This window comes from Pezoporus wallicus, unplaced genomic scaffold, assembly GCF_028554395.1.
Source record: "Pezoporus wallicus isolate ANWC-B61680 ecotype Strahan unplaced genomic scaffold, APGP_CSIRO_Pwel_v1 scaffold_6362, whole genome shotgun sequence".
NCBI classification, from domain to species: domain Eukaryota; kingdom Metazoa; phylum Chordata; class Aves; order Psittaciformes; family Psittacidae; genus Pezoporus; species Pezoporus wallicus.
Window position 1 is genome coordinate 2,129,640 of NW_026637663.1, and position 21,687 is coordinate 2,151,326.

At 38.3% G+C, this 21,687-nt stretch overlaps 1 protein-coding gene across 4 annotated transcripts in view; it reads right to left on the minus strand.

Moving 5' to 3' along the window:
- UTRN (utrophin) overlaps positions 1–21,687 on the minus strand; it is a 372,113-nt gene that overhangs the window by 267,914 nt on the left and 82,512 nt on the right. For all 4 annotated transcript variants that reach the window (XM_057406865.1, XM_057406866.1, XM_057406864.1 and 1 more), the window contains exons 10-22: positions 20,986–21,167; positions 20,222–20,372; positions 18,560–18,679; positions 17,731–17,832; positions 14,623–14,730; positions 13,871–14,050; positions 12,369–12,535; positions 10,532–10,655; positions 8,710–8,797; positions 6,042–6,277; positions 5,595–5,775; positions 2,865–3,010; positions 77–289 (exon numbers count right to left, since the gene is read on the minus strand). In XM_057406865.1, coding sequence (XP_057262848.1) covers positions 77–289; positions 2,865–3,010; positions 5,595–5,775; positions 6,042–6,277; positions 8,710–8,797; positions 10,532–10,655; positions 12,369–12,535; positions 13,871–14,050; positions 14,623–14,730; positions 17,731–17,832; positions 18,560–18,679; positions 20,222–20,372; positions 20,986–21,167 — 1,998 coding nt within the window. The remainder of the gene's footprint in view (positions 1–76; positions 290–2,864; positions 3,011–5,594; positions 5,776–6,041; positions 6,278–8,709; positions 8,798–10,531; positions 10,656–12,368; positions 12,536–13,870; positions 14,051–14,622; positions 14,731–17,730; positions 17,833–18,559; positions 18,680–20,221; positions 20,373–20,985; positions 21,168–21,687) is intronic.

A 21,687-nucleotide genomic window follows, 5' to 3' on the forward strand; every position in this document is an offset into this window, starting at 1 on the left:
GGGACTCCTGCAGGAACACAAAAAGCTATAAAACAACTGAATTATCTAAAAAAAGAAGTAAATCCTTTCATTTTACCTCAAATATTCTCAACTTGGATGTAATTTCCTCCAGCAGTTTAACATCTTTGGAAATCTTGAGCTTTAACTTGTCCCAGTGTCCCTGCACATACTTTAACTCCTGTGTGTAGACCTTTTTTATCTCCAAAGAAGCATGTTTCTCCAAAGCCTTTGTTTCTTCAGCAAGTTTATCTATCCTGGGCTTCTGAGCTTCCAGTGTCTCACAAAACACCTATAACAAAAAATAAAAAAACAGTATGTCTGATTCCAGTATTAGTCATACAAGAGGTGCACACAGACAAGTGCAAGTATATCAAAGGCTTTGCTGTGCAGAGAACAGATTCAGTGAAAAGTGATATTCCAGTTACTGCAGTTATTGCAGCAGAGATGTCCAAAAAAGTTTTTAAGCAGCAAAACCTTCAGCTGCTCTAATGGTGCAGTAGCAGAGATTACAGAATGGTCTCTAAAGCCTGAACAAATAGCTAAACACACCCAGGCACCTTTCCTGGGCTGTGGGGTAATAGCACTCAAGTTAGCAAAGCAATGGCTACACTACACTTCGGTCAATTAAAGAAACTGCAGTGTAGACACAACAGGACCTCAGGTGATCAGGTTGGTTTGGGTTGGATTTTTTTTTATTCCCTCCACAGATATATATATATATATTTATAACAAAAGAAAACAAACATTAACGCTCACACAAGCAGGTTTAGTGTGTCCTTTGAATTTTGTAAAGTAAAATTATTGTAACATCTAGTTGCATTAAAAGCTCCGGATACATGAGTTTTGAAAGTTACTCTTCCAACTGGAATACAGGGAGAATACAATCGGAATATATTCACTAGGGTATTGCTGGTATGAAGAGTCACTTGAGTAGAAATACCTAATTTCTTAATATTAAGGAAAAAATAACAGCTGAAGGTATAAGCCAAGACATGAAATATGCTGCCACTTCGTTAAACTGGTCATTTAAGTCCTGCTTTAAATTTAAAGAGAGATACTTTGAATGAACACATGAAACCGTTACTAATTTCATTAATTTAACTTTGCTGGTACATATATTTAATGTGCACATGTAGGACATGCACATATATTTTACTGTATTATACTGAGGAAGAGTCATCTTTTGATAGGTTTATATTTTCAATTTTCTTTTGTATTTACAGGAAATAAACAGGAGAAGATGTATCATTTCCTCTAAAAAGATAATGAGGTATCAACGAGACTGAGAAGAGGGACGTATAGCCACAAAGCAAGTGTTTTCTGTGCACTGGGCCACAGAGTCAATCCCTGGCTTGGGTTTATGACCAAGTTTATGACCAAGCAGTGCCTGCTACAGTGCAGAAGAAGCTGGGCAATCCTAGGTCCACAAACAGGTCATCCTTCATGGTTTGTTCCCATTTCCCATCACACTCTTTAAAGCTTCCACACTGGCATAGCATGTACTTTCAGGTCAATTAGTCTCTGAAGAAACAGAGGAGAGGGGATTTGTGCAGAAGCAGGAAACAACAAGCCTCCAAAGACTAAACACCATTGCAATTCAACCAGCATATGGACCAGAAAAATCTCTGCCAACTTTAAACAATACAGAAGCAATGTTAAAAGAGAAAAAGAATTCAGAAATGTGGGGGGGGGGGGGTTTGTTTTGGTTTTGTGTTTTGTTTTTTTTTAAATCTGCTGCTTCAAAAAACCCAAAGTATTAACTCCACTGTTTACTGGGCTTTTAAAAATACGTATTTGATCACTCTACTGAATGGAGAAGCATATGAAGACAGGCACGGCTGCTTATTACCCAGCAACTGGAGTTCAAGAGCTGCTTCAGAGTCACCTGCAACTGCCTTATGCCACATAGAGAAAAACACGTGTCTCTGAATTAAGCATGATTTGACATGCAAAAATATTTGTCTCGTTTTTTGTTTTTTAAAGGAAAAAAACCAAAAATACTACTGCCATAGGATTCTCTTCCCGCACTCTAGCCTTCACTTTATCCTATCACTTTGTAAATGATATTTTACAAAGCAACTGTTACCCATATGTTTTCCCCCTACTTTATAGGCTTATATCCAGAAACAAAATACTTTCCCTGCTGGACAGTATTTGTGCATCAATTACCCTTATGGCTTAAAAGTACTGTTTCCCTTTGAAAGGCAAGCTAGAGATCAGAGAAATACAATTACTCTTCCATAACAGCCAAGGAGGATGAAACAGATGATTTGTTAACCAGGTGGCTGCGATGCAGCTCAAGCAGAGAGAGCTGAAAGGCAGCTCCCAAGGAAGAGGGCAGCCAGCTCCCAGCTTTCCTCACAACCACACTCAGTGTCAAAGGAGCAAACCTTGGATCGGGTCACCACCCTGATCCAACCAAGCTCCTAAGAGGATTCGCCTAGTGTCCTGACATCCATTTTGGGGCAGCTCAGCACAAGGGAGACTTAAGCACGCTTGAGAGAGACTGGGAAGACTACCAAGGTGGTCCATGGTGATGCAACACTCCAGAGAAGATCCCTCAGTCTCCTCTTCCCCCAGCTGAGTCAACCCATTTCTCTTGGTTTCATCTCCTGACACAGGCAGCAAGGGAAGCTGTGATGTCTGCAGGCTTGGAGAATCTGGACATGTCCCCCAGCAGCCCGTTGTACGCCAGCTTTCAGCAAGCAACCCCCAGAGATCCCACTTCCACACAGCATTCGCTAATGAACCTCCCCCTAAGTAACATTTTAGTTATTGCAGCACGGAAAACAAGGCAGGAGAAAGGAGGATGACAGTAGCTAAAATAAGCAACTTCCTCACTTCAGGGCAAAGGTAAGAGTTACCTTTGCCTTCTGCAGGGCCTTCTCAACCTTACTGGGTTCGCTCAGCCCACTGGTGATGGACTGCTGCTGGCACTCCAGCTCTCTCAGTGTGTCCTTCAGCCGCTGCAGAGAGTCCACGTAGTCCTGGCTCGGCTGACTTTCTGTCTCTGGTGTCATTAAAAAGAGTAACAGAACAAAATACAAGGTTGGGAAATAGACATGAGACCCAAATTACAAGAGATGTGGACATAATCAAAGTTATCAGAATAATTTAGAGAAAAGGAATCATGTGAAGCATTGACTGAATCCTGATGAGACCTTCCACGGACTAAAACTCTTCTGCTGTGGCAATGTTTCTACTTTAAAGAATATTAAATGTATGTAATAGAAACAATAGAATAATAAACATCCAATGACAGCCCCCACACCCCCCCACACCCCCCCCAAAAAAAAGATAAAAACTCAATCCCATCTTTAGGTTTTATCTAACACCTGAGCACCTAAATCTCTTGGAGTAGGTGGAATCAACAGTATTCAGACTTTTGCATGCCTAAATACCCACAATTTAGTATTTCTCATTTTAAAGAAGTTTTAGACTTATCTACCATTTATATGCAATCACATACAGATATCTACTATATCTATTGAATATAAAGTATAGCTTATGTAATAGCCATATATTACTTATGAAGTTAAAAATATACACTACATACAGTAAGCGTAAAAGCTAGTATTTATATATACATATATAAACACATAAAATATGTATTACTGTGGCAGTAGGGATTGGGGTTGTGTTTATTTGGGCTTTTTTATATATACACATGTGCACAAAACCATTAAAATAGCAGCTTGCAGCCTGTTGCCAGAACAAATACACTATTTGGGAAGACTGAAAAGAGAATTCAACTTTGAATGGCATATATTCTACTTGCAATCTTTGACTCTCATCTCAGATTTGCTTGAGCCACCCCTCTGTGGAATCCCAGGCAGGAGGCAGCACCTCACTGGCATTTCAGAACGAAGACTTTAGCAAACAGGATTTGGGCTGTAAGACCCATACTGTGGTATGCACATTATCCTGTCTTGGATTCCTAAGCAATTTCATTACTGCCGCAAGTAAAAATTAGTCTAAGCTTTGTTGTGACTCACCAGGTAGCTTTTCAACAGCTTACTGTCAGGACTGTCATACCATGTATAACTAAGGAATAAGTCAGCATTTCTAAAGAGAATCAGAGTTATCTAGCCTTCTCTTCTTAAAAAGCCATGATTAAAGGGGAAAAAAAGAAAGCAAATAGGTGCACTGTCACTAACCTACAGCAAACCCCAAAGGGGAAGAAAATAGTTTAAAAAGCATCCCATTTACCAAAAAAATGTCACAATTCCCATAAAGCTGCTGGTAGAGATGGGCACTCCATGAGGGCATTTTCAGAGGCTCATAGAAGAGCCATGAAAAGGAACAGACTTCTGTCAGTCAAAGCCTGCCAGGTTCACAAATGCTCAAGTGACACCACCAATTGTTTCTCCCAGTTATGTGGCTCTGGAAGCTCTTTTAATTCAAGCTGTGTTGTAAATAAACAGCTTAGACCCTGAAATGAAATTTCCCTCTGTTCTTTATCAATACCCAATCTGCAGAGAAATGATCATTCAAAAAACCCACACAAATACAAATTTGACATATAACACTATGCAAGGTGTTTTTATGACTAGTTCAAACATGCTAGTAATGCCTCAAGTGACGTATGGCATGAAAAAATGAGTATTTTGTCACATCATGCAATCATTACCAGAACAGACAATAGCAATAAAATTATTCAAAATTATGTGAACTCAGGACAGTCATAAAATAATCATTCCTCACAGTAAGCATAAAAGCATACCCTATAATTTCAGCATGGCAGACAGATACCTTATTCATACAATTTTCTGTATGGATATAATCAAAGTATGCAGGCCTGATGCAACACATTATATAGATGGCCTAACAACATAGTAATTGAGCCTATTTTTATTAAACACAGAATAAAGTATTAATGCTCTTCCATTTGGGGCTGTTAGCAAAACACTTCCTTCAATTCCTCAGAAACAAAATGAGAACTAAGGAAAAAATATCCTTATAGATCTGTGGTCTTGCTATTCAGCTATAAAATATTAAGAGAGCTACATATTTTGTGCACTACATTTAAAATCCTTTAGAAGCCAGCATGACTGGTTTGAATGCTCATAATGAAATTTTTAACACAACAAAAACCCAAGCAAAAAGTGCCTGAAAAGCAAGCCAGATTCCAAATCACTTCAAAGATGAAATTTCCAAAAGGAATTATGTATGACTAATGTGCTCAAAGCATCTATGAAAAAGAATAAATTTCACATGCGCACTTCAATTTTACAAGGTTTTCTAATCTTCCATTTTTTTATTTCTAGCATTATTATTTATTTCTGTAAGTGCCAGAGATATACAGCTTTTCAGAATAAATTATCCACATTAAATATGTTTTGCCAGTTCCTTAAATGTAGATTCAGGAATGTTGCATCCTTGCATAATCACTTCTAATACCATGGAACAGTACATTTTTGTAGCATGCACAGAGGAGGTCACACAAATATCCTTCTAGGGAGCAAAAAGATTTTGTCAGCCTAACACAAAGCCTCCCAGAATCAGTAGTAAAACTATTAGAATTCAGTGAGCTTCCATCAGCTCAAAATATACATATGTATGTATACACACACACACACACACATTCATTTTACCTTTCTTCAGCTGCTGGTGACGTTCCTCTAGTTTCTGACGAGTCAACTTGAAGTGTTCAAGAAAGCTATTCAAGCTCTCCTGAATGAACTTTGGAGGCGTGGGCTGAGAGGTGAGTGTCTTGCAGGTGGCTTTCAGGTGTTCCAACCGTGGACCCAGGCTTGCAAGATGAGTCAAGTCTCGCTGTGAAAGATTAAAAACAAAATCATATCTCACTTCCCTTGATAACACAAAGATTTTAGTAAGCTACTGCAGCACAGCTCCTCCACACTACTAGGGCAAGAACATTAAAGTACTCCTGCGACACAGGGTCCAAAATCTTCCACTCAAATCTGGTGCCCTAGAGGTCTCATTTTTTTAGTTACCTTACTGACTAGGCTAAGGTCCTCTGGGGCATTCTGTGCTCCTAACAGCTTCTAATCAAAACAAACAAGTTTTGCCAGACTTACCTGACATAAGTCTTTCAGGACTGCTGAGGGCTGGGACGCTGGAGAAGCATAGCTTTTAAGCAAGCCATCCTTCTCAATTACAGTTTTTTCAAGATCACTCATTTCCTTAAAGTATGCATTTATATCTTCCTGGTACTTTATCTTTCTATCCACTTCTTCCAAATGTTGAACCACAGCTTTCCAGCCTGACAATGTTTTCTCCATCACGGTTTTTATATCCACTGTAGAAAGACCTTCTAAAAAGATTATACAAGTTATTGTTATATTAACTGCAACGCATTTTGATTAACAGGCGTTTAACCTTTCCTCTCTTCAAATACAGGTGCACACTTATATTAACATGCAAAATGCTTTGATTCCAAGTACACTATCCATAAAACTGTATTTATTATTAACTGTGTTTTCACTTTCTATTTCCACATTAATAGTAAAATAGAGCACACTATTCCACTTCCATTCTTTCCCTTTGATAACTTTTGAATTTATAACAATGACCATCATGATTCTTGTCTAAATGCTGATAATGTAGAATTATGTAAAATAAGCTTTAAGGAAGCTTCCGGTGAATTAATTTTTTGTTTAAATGATTCTAGACTCCACAAAGAAAAAGGGAAGCAGTAAGATGGAAGGGAGCAATAAATTCATTGAAAAGGTAGATGGAAATCCTGTCAGCCTGGGAGTCAGAGGAAGAAATGCAGACATGACTAATATGAACAGCAAAAAAAGCAACACAAGAAAACAAGAGGTTATTTCTCACTCACAGCGAGTACATGGAGCACTTGTTACACCATCTTTTTGACAAATCAATGCATTACTTGAGGATGCAGTGGCAGAATTAAACAGACCTCCCAGCCATTCCTCCTCCGTTTATTTCCTCAAGTGTCAGAAGTAACTGACAATTCTGTTACATATGAAGAAATTTCATTGCTATGTACATTCCTGCCATTGCAAGTTTCTCATGCAGATTCTCTTTCAAGGTACTACCTACTTTATATAAGGCATATTTAGGTCATTTGAACTTAAGAGTTCTGTCATTTAGATTGGAGAGTCACACGGAGGGATTTTTGCTGCACTCCTTTAGCATAAGTGGAGCCCAATGCTCTGGTCAAGGCAGCCAGCCAGCAAAAGCTGGAACAAGGGCGCTTGAAGGCTCTGTTCCATAGATCCTCACTGTGCTTAACACTAGCCATACACTTGGCACAACTATAATACAGAAGCACAGCAGCTGCAACCAGCTGCGTATGAGGAGCATGCATGCAACGATAGGCCACTGCCACTATGGCATGGCCTTGTACACGCTCCAAGACAGACATGGTTGCCAGCGCTGTGCATTATTCCACACAGGCATAGTTTGGCCTGGATTTGGAGAGAAGGGCTGTCATTCTGAGCTGGACAAAACATACTAGCTGGCCTGAACAAAGCCAGGGGCTGCAGGTTATTTTCTATAGATCCCAACCTTTACAATGGTAGATAATTGGGAAGCAATTTCTGTATGTTATATTTTCACTGATACAAAGCGGTTTTTGAACTATGTATTTCTCATTATGATCGACAGATACTGGTTTCATAGACATGACCTATTACAGCTGAACAGGTTTATAAAAGAGAGACAGGGGAGGGAGGACTTCTGTCCAGGGTTGAAGACAAGGAACAGCTACTAATTTTTATAACCCAATCTCCACGTTAACTCAGTGGCTTCTAGCCACCAGCTTCAAGGCAACAGCACACACTGTAAAAAGCTTCAGCTGCATTAGGCAAGGAGAGGAGGATTGGAGATGCTTAGCAGATCAGGGCATCCAGGCAAAAGGACTGGCTGGAAAAAAACACGACAATTGGGAAATCCAGTGGAAATCAGTGTTTTCCAAAAGGCATGCTGGTCAATATGCAGGGCAGTGATACCAACTTCTCACTTGTCTGAATGCTACCAAGTCGTAGTAATTTCACCAGAAGCCAAGTACATAGCAGATCTAAAACACTGTCTCTGGATGATATGAACAGCTCTTTTATGGAGAAAGTCGCATTTCACTGATGAAGTTTTGTCACATTATGAAGCGAGATTTTGACAAGATCTAAATATTCAACTTTCACTGATGTTAATTATATGTTTCCAGGGATAAGTGTTTTAATTGGCAATCAACCATTTTCTTATGGCTCAAAGGCTTCTCTCTTGCCTTTGAGCCATAAATTGTGACTATTATCATCAAAACATACTGACAGTTGTTACAAAAATAAAGCAAGCTACAAATAAAAAGATATACACTAAAGCTAAATTTAGGTTCAAAATTTCCACTTCAGGGCAGTTATATTTTAAAATTTTACACCTAAAATCTCCACACAATTACAATTAAACCAGCTCCTCCCCCTAAAAACCATGTTACTGCCATTTTAAGAAATTATTTCTATTTCAATAGAAATATCCCTTAAAAGACTGCAATGAACACACACACATTAAACAAAGAAAATTGTTTTTCTATAAGCCTAAGTAAAAACAAAACACACATCAATAACTAGCAACAGTAACAATAACCAGCGTCTCTGAAGGAGAGAAAATGAAGGGAGAGGAAGGAATGTTTTGCGATGCTTAACTGGAGATAGCATATTTCAGTATTATTTCCCAGAAACCCATCTGATTAAAATCACAAGACAGAAAAACCTTCAAGTTGCTTACCCCTTCCCATTTGATCCAAAAGAATATGTCCGTTTCGGCTCAGTTCATCTAACTTCTGGCTTTTTTCAACTCTTTCTTTTTCAATCACCTACAAAGTGAACCCCGAAAGAGTATCGAAATGGTAGTTTTTTTTTGACACATATCAACCCACCCCAGTAACATGTTTTCCCACTACTACCCAAAACGCATTCCAGTTTTCTCAGATACACACCTTCTAAGATGCATCTTAGCTCTGTTTGCTCAGAAAACAAATGTAAAAAGAGTTAGCTCTCTCAAGCACCAGGAAAGCAAGAAACTAGTACAGCACCAGCAGGAATAAAATGGTGGACAATCCTGCTGTGTGAAATCAGAACTGGGACACCGGCTGAAACAAGTCACTTGTGACTAAAAATTGCAATTATTTCATGTGAACCAGTGGAAAAAAGACCTTTTTAAATAGACCCTTCACTTCTGCTGCCTCTGCTGAGATTTCCAGGAGAAAGGAACAACCACCTGTTCTCTGCAAGACCAAATAACAAGAACTATATAGCACACTAGTAATCCACTCATAGTGCTTCACTCTCCTTCATAAGGAAATGGTGAGGGAAATTCTATGCGATTACCAAGATTTTTAGAGGAAGAAGTTCCTCCCTTAAATCATAAGTATTGGTGAATGTTCCCGTGTGAGCCAATGGGTATAATACACCCACAGTGGAAACACAAGTTCCTTGTCCACAAGGCCACAACTTCAATATCCTCTGTGATTACAAAAGTATCTCCAAACTAAAATGTTTTCAAAACTAATGTCCCAGGTTGTTATGCTGCTTTAGACTTATTATGGCAAATTCAGAAGCAGCATACATTTATTTGCATAGCTGGGAAGAACAAACATTGTCCTACCCACTTAGAACCCAACCATTTAAAAGCAGTGCTGTTCATGGGAACCTGGTGCTCATTTTGGAGCCTATTTTAAAGGGCTACAAACATTCAGAAAAATCTATAAACAGACTATTGGAAGGGTTGTTTGGGTTTTTATTTCCACCAGCACTGCCATTTCAAACATTCCTACTGGCACCATTTTGTACTACACCACTGAGAAGGAGTCTCCTTATAGATATTTTTGAGTATTGTCTTTGATTTCAAGAACAGGTTCAGGTCCAGCTAAAGCTCCACTAAGGCTTTATTTAGCAAAGCCTGCTCAGCCCTCATTGGCAAAACATGCTCATGGAACAAAAAAAAAGGCAAGAATATATTCCTGAGAAAGAAGGAATAAAAGATGAAATAACTGTTTCATGGATCTCATGGAATACTGTAAAATTGTATCTTCTGTCTTGCAGGTCAGTAATATCATACATGAGTCGTAACTCTCAGGTTCTCAAAACTTAATCAGGCAAACAACATGACCAAATATTATGACAATGCACCCCTTTGGAGCTGCACAGTGTGTACAGTGTCACAGCATGATTCAAGGGGTCTCTGAGCAACCTACTGGCCCATCTCTGCCAAAATTACAGAAATGGTGTCAATCAAGCCCATCTCCAACTGTGACACATGAAACCAAAACATTGCTGCTTAGTGAAAAAGAAGACACTAATCCTGAAGACAGACATTTATTAGAACTGCAAAGGAGAATTCTGTAAGATGTTTTTAAATTTCCTGTGGACTCAACACCAGCAAAAAATTTGTGTCCAGCTACTCAGATTTCTGTATATGCCCAGTTCTGAAACTATTTAAATAACGGACTTAATCCCCACAAAGCATGTGGATCAGCCCACACCTCCAGCTGACAGCCAGCTTAGAGACAAAATATACTATTCACTGGAACAGTATCTCCCCGTTTTACCTTCAGCTTTTCTTTCATGTTTGAAGTCTCTCTCATCTTCTTGTACTCTTTGATGTCTGTGTCCTGAATGGCAGATTTTGATTTTGAAATCCAGTTCAAGAGCTCAGCACTTTCAGCATCAAACCTGGTTTAAAAGGTCAGACAATTTTTTTTTTTGGTCATTTTTCCCTATTCAGTAGGACTTATGATTTTTCAGACAGTGTGGAAGTTCAGCACGTTACTCAATTCCAAAACAGTATGGCTTCACACAAGATTTACGTTTCTCATATTGCTACTACTCCAGGCAGTAGGACAGAGAAACACTTTCCAAAACCTGCCATAGTAATAATTAAGTCCATGGTATTAACCTTTAGGAACAAATTGAGAATGCATGGCGCAATTTATTTCTTAACTTTTTTATACATATCTTCATGCAAACTGTTACTGTTTCTTTCATAAGTCACAAAAGAGATCTCTCAATACTGAGCATTTTTAAAGTAATAAACTAAACCTCAGGGACAAGACAACCATTCAAGATCTTGTAAAAGTCTGCAACGCTTTAGTTTGAAGAAAAAGCTAGCATCTTATGCATTCATGGCAGTGACAGTAGATAAACCTTTTTGAATGCTTAGGTGACTAAAAGATTAGCTTATAGCTTAATATTTTGGGCTACGGTGACTGTGTCTATATTAACATACACCTAAAACCACTAAGCTACAACTTGCCACCATCAAAAAATAAAAATAGACAAGCAAACAAAAAAAAAACCACAACTGAAAAGCCCCAGCTCCCAAATTAACCAGTATTGTACATAACTTTAGAGAAGGTCAGATATTCTATACAGACCACACGTCAGGCCACAATACAATCATACTACTTAATCAGTGTAAACCCTAACACGGAGTAACAACCCACCAACAAATGCAGAAGCAGCTGAGGGTAACTCCAAGCTTTCATGGGAAAACCTGTAAAATTCTAATTCCTGGACATTTGCTGGTTTTAGCATAAGCAACTGGGATCAGGCAAAAGTATCAGCAAATTTAGCCTATTTTAACTGATCCCGTCCTTAATGCAGTATGAACTGTAGGAAAACTGTGATAACAGATCAAATCACTTTTGCTTTCCAAGTCTAAAATAATTTCTACAACTCGCAAGACACACAGGGAGAATGGATAGATGTGTTGCTGAACTGCTTTACTGCCCTGGGACACCCATGTGCACACACCACCCCCCACCAATTGGTCTAGTGGAAGGTGACCCTGTCTGTGCCAGGGAGCTAGATAATCTTTAAGGTCCCTTCCAACCCATACCATTCTTTGATTCTATACATGCAAGTCAGTCAGCCACTCCAGGTATACTTGCGAAAGGAAACACCACTGTAATATTAATGTTGGTACTAAATATGAAGGAGATGGAATAGGTTTCTAAGCCTTTTTTTTTTTTGTGCCGTTTCTCCCATTTCTCCATATATTTTATGGAGAATCGAAAGAAATAATAGATCAATCAAAATACTTGGCACTTTCACAACACTTTTTAACTAAAGATGAGAAGACATTTTTCCAAAAGAAAGTAAATATAATTAATTCTGTCTTTCAGCAAAGGAGCTGAAGTACAAAGGATGGAAGACTTGTATTTTTTGAGAAACAGAACACCCATTTCCCTTTGAAATTAATGTAAGCTGCAGGCTTTCTGCTGCTCTAAAAACAAGACTGTATGTAACATTCCCTTCCTGTTCCCCAAGCCCAAACTCACAATGGCAACTTAAGTATTCCTTACTTGTGTAAAAAGCTAAGAACAAAAGTTGTGAGTCCATGTGGTAGCTAGTGAGCAAGGGAAAATGTCAGTGACATATACTTACTTTTTCTTTGCTTCGCTGTCCCCTGGGATTTGCCTTTTCTTTGGGGGTGGTGGTGGGGGCAACTCCTGTCTGGACTGTTTAACCACTACCTGTTCCTTCAATGGTGTTTCCACTGCAGTCTTCTGTGAAACTTGTGACATCCCTATGCTTCCTACAGCTTGAGTTACCTATATAAAATAATTCAGCAAAAGAATTCAATGCCATTTTTAAACACAAACTGCTTAGTTCCTTTTATTCCTCAATCATAAAAGCCCATTCATTCACTCCTACAAATGACCACACCTAGCTGTCATGAGGTACCTTCATCATAGACACATTTCAGAGAAAAAGTTCATTATTCACACCTTTTATGGATGGGAGCCAAGCATCAAAGTTCTCAGCTCACTAGAATTTCATGCTAGTCCAAGTGAACTAACATCAACAAAATAAGCATTATATCTGTTTTCTTTCATAATTGCTCGGTTCACAGAACCGAGATCCTTTGAGATCTAGTCTAAATTTTTAACTCATATACATACATAATACATATATTTTATACTATATATATACAATTCTGTATTTTATACTCTTACCCCATGAAATCAAGCCTAAATCCCAGAAAGAGCTGATACACAGTGGATTTAACCTAAAAAGTCACTCAGGTCAATAGAAAACCTCTTTAATGGGTTATAAAGTAAGTCCCAGGGCAATCAACCTGTAAATTCTAAGTATGTGTTTGATATTTAGGGGGAGTGAAAGGATGAAGACAGGATTTGGCACTCTCCAGTGCTTTGACTCAAACACAAGAACAAATTAAAGCCATGTGGCTGAAATGGATCTCTTCTCAGCCATTCACTCTACCCTAAGTGGATCATGAATCAGTTCCACAGTCTTCACCATATTAACATTTTAATATCAAAAAAAAGGGGACATATGAGTCATAAAACTGTTAAAATTCTCACAGAAGCCAATGGGAGTTCTGCCTAAACAAAAACATTACCAAGCACTCAAAATACTAAAATAAACATTTAACAATCCAGCTTGGCTATCATCATTACACATCAAACAAACAACTACTCTATTTTCAACAGATGAGAAATCATACTCACAGAGCATAAATGCTTGTATGACTCCCATTTATTTATCTATTCTGGGGTTTGGGTTTTGTCTTTGCTTTCTTTTAGTATCAGATTTAATCCAGTCCCAGCACTCTTACAATGTTTAAAGGCATTTGTATTGATTGATAATACATGGCAAGCCTGCTTTATTCATCAGAAAAATGAAGCTTAATCTGTGTGAGAAAGGAGTAATAGTACTAGTCAGGTTAACAACTTGGGGTTTCGAAGACCAAAAAACGCAGAGAGCTTTATCAGCAAATAAAGTCAGCCCCATGTGGAAGAGAAGACACCTACTTCTCTAGCCTGGTGCAAAGAACTTGCCTGGATAACTTTTCTGACAGTATCAATGAGATTTTCATACACACAGGTATCTAAACGAAAAAGTAATAAAGCCTTGTTAGGTACCTGGTTAGAGTAATCCTCTAGCTTCTGAACCAAACTGTCCCACCTCTGAGTTAGTTCTTCTTGATCCTGGTCAATTTTACTCGATGCTTGGCCATTCCCAAGGATTTGGGCCACATCCTGACCTAGTTCATTCAGCTGGTCTAGTGTTTGCCGTTTCATACCCATATCCTCTTTCAAAATCTGAAATTAAAAGAAAACATTAAAAGATGACATCAAGTATTATGCTGCCTCTTAGCTTTTAATTCCATGGTGGGGGCAGGGGAATACACTACCCTAGTCAGATTCATCATAGGTTTCAAAACAGTTCCCTTGTGTAACAAAACAGTAACAGACACTCTCAAAAAGAGCACATTGCTGAAACAGCTCCTGTAGCAATCAGCAGCATCTCTTAAGTCACAAATTATTACCTGTGTTACAAGGAACACTATTTAAAAAAAAAAATCAAAACAAAACCAAAAAAACAACAAAAACAAAACCAAACACAAACAACAAACAAACAAAGCCCAAAAAAAACCCTGTCAAAAATCACAGATAGCTGTTCCAAACTTTGGCACAGCAACATGGAATAACCATGGAGTAAGCTGTACACATTATTTTTTTTTTAATTAAAGTGAAAGAATCTGGCAAGGAGAGAACACTGGCCTGACTTCCAAAGTGTTTGCATTCACAGCTCCTGCTGGGGTCAAACTAGTAATTTGCCATTCATTTAGTCTATGAGATCTGACAGGATAAAGCAGGACAGCAATACTCACCGCTAGTTTTCGAACATTCACACTCAGGTCTGTTTGATCTTTAAAGTTGCTTGTCTGGACCTTACTCAAAGCCTCTTCTTTCTCAGTTAACCAAGCTTTCAGTAAGCACTGCAGATCATAAGAAAAATGGCACAAGAAAACACCAAGTTTGTCAAACCATTATTGATAACTCCTTCTTTAAGATCTCTGCATGCAAAGCACAGTTCTGCAGTCTTTACATTTCACTTGGCATTCACAAAAATAGTACACTAAAGGGAGTAGAGGGGGGGAAATATCAGATCAGAGTACTAAATAATACTTTCCAGCAAAAGTATTTCAACAAAACCATTTCTCAATATATCAGAGTACACACACGCACACAAAGTTATTTATAGTAACCACATATCCAACATAAAGCTGATGTAGGACTTATATTACAGTTAAATATATCAAAATAGTATATACAATTTCCTCTGTTCTTCACCCTTCTTCCTCTGTGATTACAAACATTTTCTCACAGAAGCTACACCACTGATAACTCAGAGCTCTTAGTCTGGGCCATCAGTCAAAGACTCAGATATTAATTAGTCTAAATTTGTACTGTTTACTGATGGAATGACTGTAGCTTACTGTATCTACATCCAATTGCAAAATAACTTCAGCAAATACTATCCTTTAGCTGGAGTGGTTTGCTCTGCCTGGCACAAACTCAGGGGTCTTGAAGTTTTTCCACTTTTTTTCTCGGAAAGCCGTCCTGGGTCTCACTTCTCTTCAGTCACACAGCACTACTATGGGAACTCCAGCAATAACTGGCATCAGGTATCAGGAGGGATTTTATGCATTTTATGTTATGTTGCAACATACTGCTGCTGCTTCACAGCCACCTCCACAGAGTAGAACATTCAGCTCTCTATCCCACTCAGTTGCACAGCCACTGGCACACTAGTATGCCTCTGCCTTTAAGAAAATAAAATGATACAGGAAGGCAGACCTATTTGTTCTCTGAACAACACACTACAACACCCACTAGGCTTCTCAGTCTAGCTGTGCATTTTTGGCATCATCCCAGAACTGACTACAGCAACTTTTGGGCCAAAGGGTTAAGGCAGTTTACACTGCCAGTGTAAACCAATATGCAAAATGTACAGACAGCAAATATAATGGTGGTGGAAATGCCCTAAGGCTGTGAGAAACAAAACTGTAACATCACATACTCCCCGCAAAAATCACGCTGGTATTCCAGCCAACATATTTATGCATAAGAGGAGCTTAAAACCCTTCAATGTATTCAATTAATTTCTGCTAAATCAGCAGTCAAAGATAACTCTCCCTAGAAAACTAAAACATAATTATCCCAGTGCTAAGAAATATCTGGTACTGACTGAGGAATTTGTTTCCCGAGCAGTGAGAATTGTGTTGACTTGGCAATGTGGTTTCCAAAAATTTTCTAGGCAGCCACAAAAAGGCCTATGCGTCACTGCTGCTCATCTCTCCATCTGGTTGGACAAAATGGAAAATGATAGTACCTAAATGTTTTAGCTACTTTTGTGTTAAAGTGTTTGTATTAAAGGTTTACATTAGCTTCAAATTGCAATTTTTGTAGCTCATTTGATAATTCTCAAGGACAAAGAACTGTAATTCATACCTGTTAGCAATAAATGCACTGTTCATAGCTGAAGAACAAATGCAAACATAGGCTGATCTAAGCCACCTAAAATAAACTATTTCCTCATTACTTGTTATCTGAGATTCTACATTAGACACAGATTAATTTTTTTTCACTTCTATATTAATTACATCCAAATTAAAAAAAGATGAACACAAAGCAGCTCCAACAGCAGATGAGACTCTTTACTGCAGTGTAATATTCAGAGTGGACGGAAGCGTGTTCACATAGGGTCATCAAAACTGAGAGCACAAACTGAGAGCACAAACTGAGAGGAACTGTCTGTATCTTGACATATGGAGCAAAGATTTTTCAGGAATACTTATTTCTCAACTCAGAGACTTATCTTGCCCAACAGTTGCCAGAAAATGTTAGCACACAATTTTCTGTATGTATGTACACAGATGCCAATACAGTATTTTAAAGAAATACATATAAATAATTACTTGGCATTATAAAAACAAGAATCTGAATCTCAGATCCATATCAAAAACAAGGTCACATCAGCTGCAAATTCAGCTTATCAATATACTGCAAATAGATATGGAAGGGGTCAGGCAGAAACACGCAACCCCAAAAATGCAGACAAAACAACCTTGTCAAGGAAACCAGGCTGCAACTGACAGCAACAGCTGTATCAGCATTGTTCTACTTCTTTCAAATTTCTAAACGATCTGTGTATACTGAAGAGTTTAAACAGCTTACAGTGATAAATCCCATCATTTAAGAAAATAAAACTATTTAAGTAAAACCTTCAAAGGAGAAGCCATCAAATATTTTAAGCTGAGACACAAAACAAGCTCTCATACTAGGCATGCAAACCTAATGCATGCAGTTTCGTTACCGTATTTTTTTATGCCAACAGTTAGTGTTTGAGCAGTATATATTTAATATATACATGTAAAATGTGTGATACCAAGGCAGAAAACTCACAATGCTGTCTTCTTCAGAATTCAACTGTTTGTCTAAACTCAGCAAGAATAGATGAGCTCCATGTTTCACTATATTGACCAAGTGTTTTATGTTACTGAATTGGAAAACAGCATATATTTATTAATTGATTGCACAACTGTGTACATGTATCCACACTGGAAGCATATATACCTTAATTAGGAAAATTTCTGTAATTACCAAACCACCAAACACTTAGTGATTCACTGTCTTTTCGCTGTCATGGATAATCCCACTTCTTGTCCATCTTGCAAGCTTCCTTGGAAATTATTTTATAAGGAGCTCTGAACTTTCAAACTTAAACTTCAGAAAATACTCCTCTTGCACTGCACAGCTACTCTACTCCTCAAGAAACACTGGGAGCCCAAACACTGACACAAAAACCTAGTTTTTCAAGGGTTTGTTCTGAGAGCTGTTAAAGCCTACTAAAGGGGCTTCTGTTTTTTTTTGGTTGGTTGGTTTTGCCCACCACAAATCAATGAGTCGCTCTGGGTAACTAAAATGCTCCTAACCTGCTCTTCCAGCAGCTCCTGCCACAAAAGCTGAATTTCTTGCAACTTGACCCGTCGTTCTTCAGTCCAACGACATACAGCTGTCCACCGTTCACCAAGCCTCTACAAAAGAAGAAACTCAAACACTCATAAGTCTCACAAGAAAACCCAAACCCAAGATATTCAAAAGCATAATTTCTACTTCACAGTAACCTCTTTCTACATTATAACCACCTCCTTGCCAGTAATCACCATCGTTGTATTGCAGAAAGCCGGACATTAAAACTTTCAAGGGCATTCAACTTTGGTCTTCTCTCTGCTCTTGTTGAAGTCAGTGAGCTATATGATTGACTTCAAAAGGAGCCAGCAAAGTAGCATGAATTTTGTTTCAACAAATACTGTTTCACACTCCCTATACTTCAGGTTACAGTCTAACTTCTGACCAAAACAGAAAAATACTTCAAATGGCACTCCCTAGCTAAATTGTGCTCATGCCTTTAAATATATTTCCCCAACAGATTTTAACTTCCTCCTGAAAATTAAAGAGTTGTACTGTGCATTTTCCCATTTTTATGAAACTGCTGAAAGGATCCACTATACAACCACCCAGGTCAGTGGGAACACAAACAGTGTGACTCATCAGTAATTAAGCTGAAAGTCACCACAGCGCTTCTGCGAGTTCTACCATAAGCAAATTTAAAAATTATTTAGGTTAAGATCACTTTAAAAAATATTAAATTACTTTTCTAGAATAAACAGTCTTCGAATAGAAAACCTTTGAATACAGTCACATGCAAAAGTTTTAAGTGCCTGCTAGTAGATTTTAAAAAAGAGAGCTCCAACATTTCACCTGCAATTGTTCCTCCAGAACAGCTGTTGCACTTTCCCCACTGCTTTCATCGACAATGACAACCATGTGCGTTAGGGAGTTTACCTTCACCTGTTCTGTCTCTAGGTCACTCTGCAGGCTCTAGAAGAACAAATTGGAGATTACCAACTTTGATTACATTTGCCAGTCTGCTGTTTTGGCCACAGTGACTAAAACAACTGCTGTGGCAAAGTACTTGAGATTCAACAGTTAGGCAGATTTTACCACTGGGAATCACTTCACAGTTTAAATAAATGTAAGCAAAAGACTGCTAGAAGCGCACTCAAAACAATCCTGTTAAAATGCCGGAAAACACAAAGGAGTGCTTTAAGCTGCATGCACCATACTTGACTAGAAGAATCATATGACAACTGCATTGACTTTCTATACATCTATTATTATAGGTAAGAGAGCTTAAGTGTTTCTATAAAAAGAAACGTTATTCTAATGTAAAAAACCGTAATAATTATATAGAATAATTATTCTATTATTCTTAATAAGCAAATACCATAGGGCATGTCAAACAAGGAAAAATCACTAAGAACATTTGTCTTTTAATAGTTGACAATCTAATTCTCAAAGTATCAACAGTGCTGTAATCGATCATGATGTTCAAAAAGAATAATTGAAAACTGCAGAAAGCATGCAGTTCTAATGAGTTTTAAATCACTTGTAGATTTAAGTATTCATACAACTTCTAGAAGAATAGATTCCATTGTTAAAGCCAACATCCGAAATATCTCTGCAAGATCAATATACTTTTACAGTACTGTAAATATCACTTTTCATCCCAGAATATCCTAAGTTATTCCATGAACAACACACCTCAAACTCCCCAGACTTTGAAGACAGAGGAAAGAATGCAAATGTAGCACAGGAAATTATACAGACTAAAAATACTCCACAGTTATTGCCCTGTGAGATATGTCCCACGCTGGGAAGAAGGTCAAACCTCAGCAGTGATTACAAAAACCAAAGCTTCAACCATGACAAGCCTCAAAAGGCCATCTTTCTCCTTAAAAAAAAAAACAAACAAAAAAACAACCAAAAAAAACCACTGCAGGCTAGAAAGGCTGAACACCCATTTGGAAACTCAATTAAGAGACAAACCACTTCAAAAACTTTGTGCCACATCAGAGAGCAGTCTATGGATCACCTGAGGATGCAATCCCTGCAAAAGCAGGGACTGGAATCAGACCTGGGAGGTCCTTCCTGATAGTTTTAACTCCTGTATTATTTTAATGTGCAAGTCTTCAGCATGCTTTAGCAACGCTTGCTGGTCATTAAAGGCAAGTTTGTTCACAGTATATCTTATACTGTCCCTCACGCCAACAATTTACCTGGAGAGGCCTCGCTTCCTGCTCAAAGTGAGAGCAATGGTTTGCTTTACGGATTTTGCTTCCTACAAGAAGTAGGAAGATAACAGTTTTTGCTATAGTCATCTGTGCTCAAGTATTAAGAAAGCACTTCCAGAAACTTCCAATTACTTTCTGCTCCATCATCATCCTTCTCCAAACATCAAATGCAGCCTCACAGCCAGATATCACTACTGACGCAATCAAGTTTATCAGCTAAGGAACCCACCACTGTACATCTTTCAAATACTTCTCCCGTATGTATTACTTAACAGGCAAAAAGGTTTACTTTATGTTCTTCCAGCTGTTTCTGAAGTGACTCCAAATCTTCTGTTAAGAGCTGAGTTTCCATCTTCTGAATGCGTTCTTCTGTCACTGTCAGCCAGTCAGACAACTGCTGCAACTGCTGCTTCTGGAGTTCCATCAGCATGTCATGCAGGCTGCAGGGGGAAGCGTAGGCAGAGTTACTTCAGAAATAGTTTTCCCAAGGGAAAAGACCAAGTTCTAGCTCCTATAGGAAAGGCACAAGGCCATTCATAAACCAGTTAGCTATCATCCAATAAAATGCTCCCCACTAAGCTAAGGAACACAGCTAAGTATCCTTTCTCAACAAAAAGCTAGTGAACTATGCCATTTATATCAGGGATTCCTCATTGCAACAGAAGAGCCTGTGCTGAGGGCTGCAACAAAATGCAGTTTCTTCCTTGACATGCAGCTCATCGCTTCATAAACCGCAGGCTGTAAAAATTCTTCTAAGTGCTTTTTGATTGTGTAAAACACACACAGCTATCCATGTCTCCTCTATGCTTTACTGAGGAACTTAAACTACTGAAACAATATTAAAAACATGTTTACGTAACTACTATATATAGATACCAGACATATAGTCTGGCATATTTACATAACAGTCACAAAATACTTTTATATAAGAATAAAAACCCAGTTACAATAATTTCTTTTATTTCACCTTGGGAAGTATGAAAAATGTGGATTTCATGTCACAAACCAGAGGTTGGTCCTGCAGCTCTAGGTAAGGTTACGGCCATGACTCACCGGGATTGCCTGTCCATGCTCTCCACCCTGAGCTCCTCCCAGCGGGAGTTCAGCAGCAGCATTTGCTCCTGGATCTCAAACTCCTCTTCGGGTGACAGATTTCCCTGGGCCACCAGTTGGTTTCCAGCCTGCAAAACATTGCCCACGCTGCTCTGGTGCGCAGTAAGTTCCATCATAAAACCCTGGAAATGGTACGACCAGACATGTCACCAAGATGTATGAGCTTCTAAGGGAGTTTATGAATTTCTAAATGCCCTAATAAATTGTCACATTTGAAATAGTGCTACAGAATGAGCTGGCATCATCAAATACATAAGCATGGCAGACCTCTTCCTCTCTATGACAGAAGATTCTCAATGAGCTACAAAAGTTCTGGAGTCACTAAAATAGAGATAATTGAAGCAAAAAAGCTGACTACCTTGGAGAAAAAGCCATTTGTAAGAAGAGAGCCTTTGAAGAAATGCACCAAGAAAATAAAACAAACTTACATATGGCCAACAGAACATAAAACAAGACCTGAAATATATCATAGGAAAGCATAGCTATCCCTATGAGTTAACAACATTAAAGATTCACATATTTACTATAAACCCAGAACACCTCTTCCTTTGGATCATGGATTTAAAACTGTAGCACAAGGCAAAAAAAAAAAAAAAAACAACAAAAAAAAACCATAAAAATTAAAATCCTCATATTGATTAG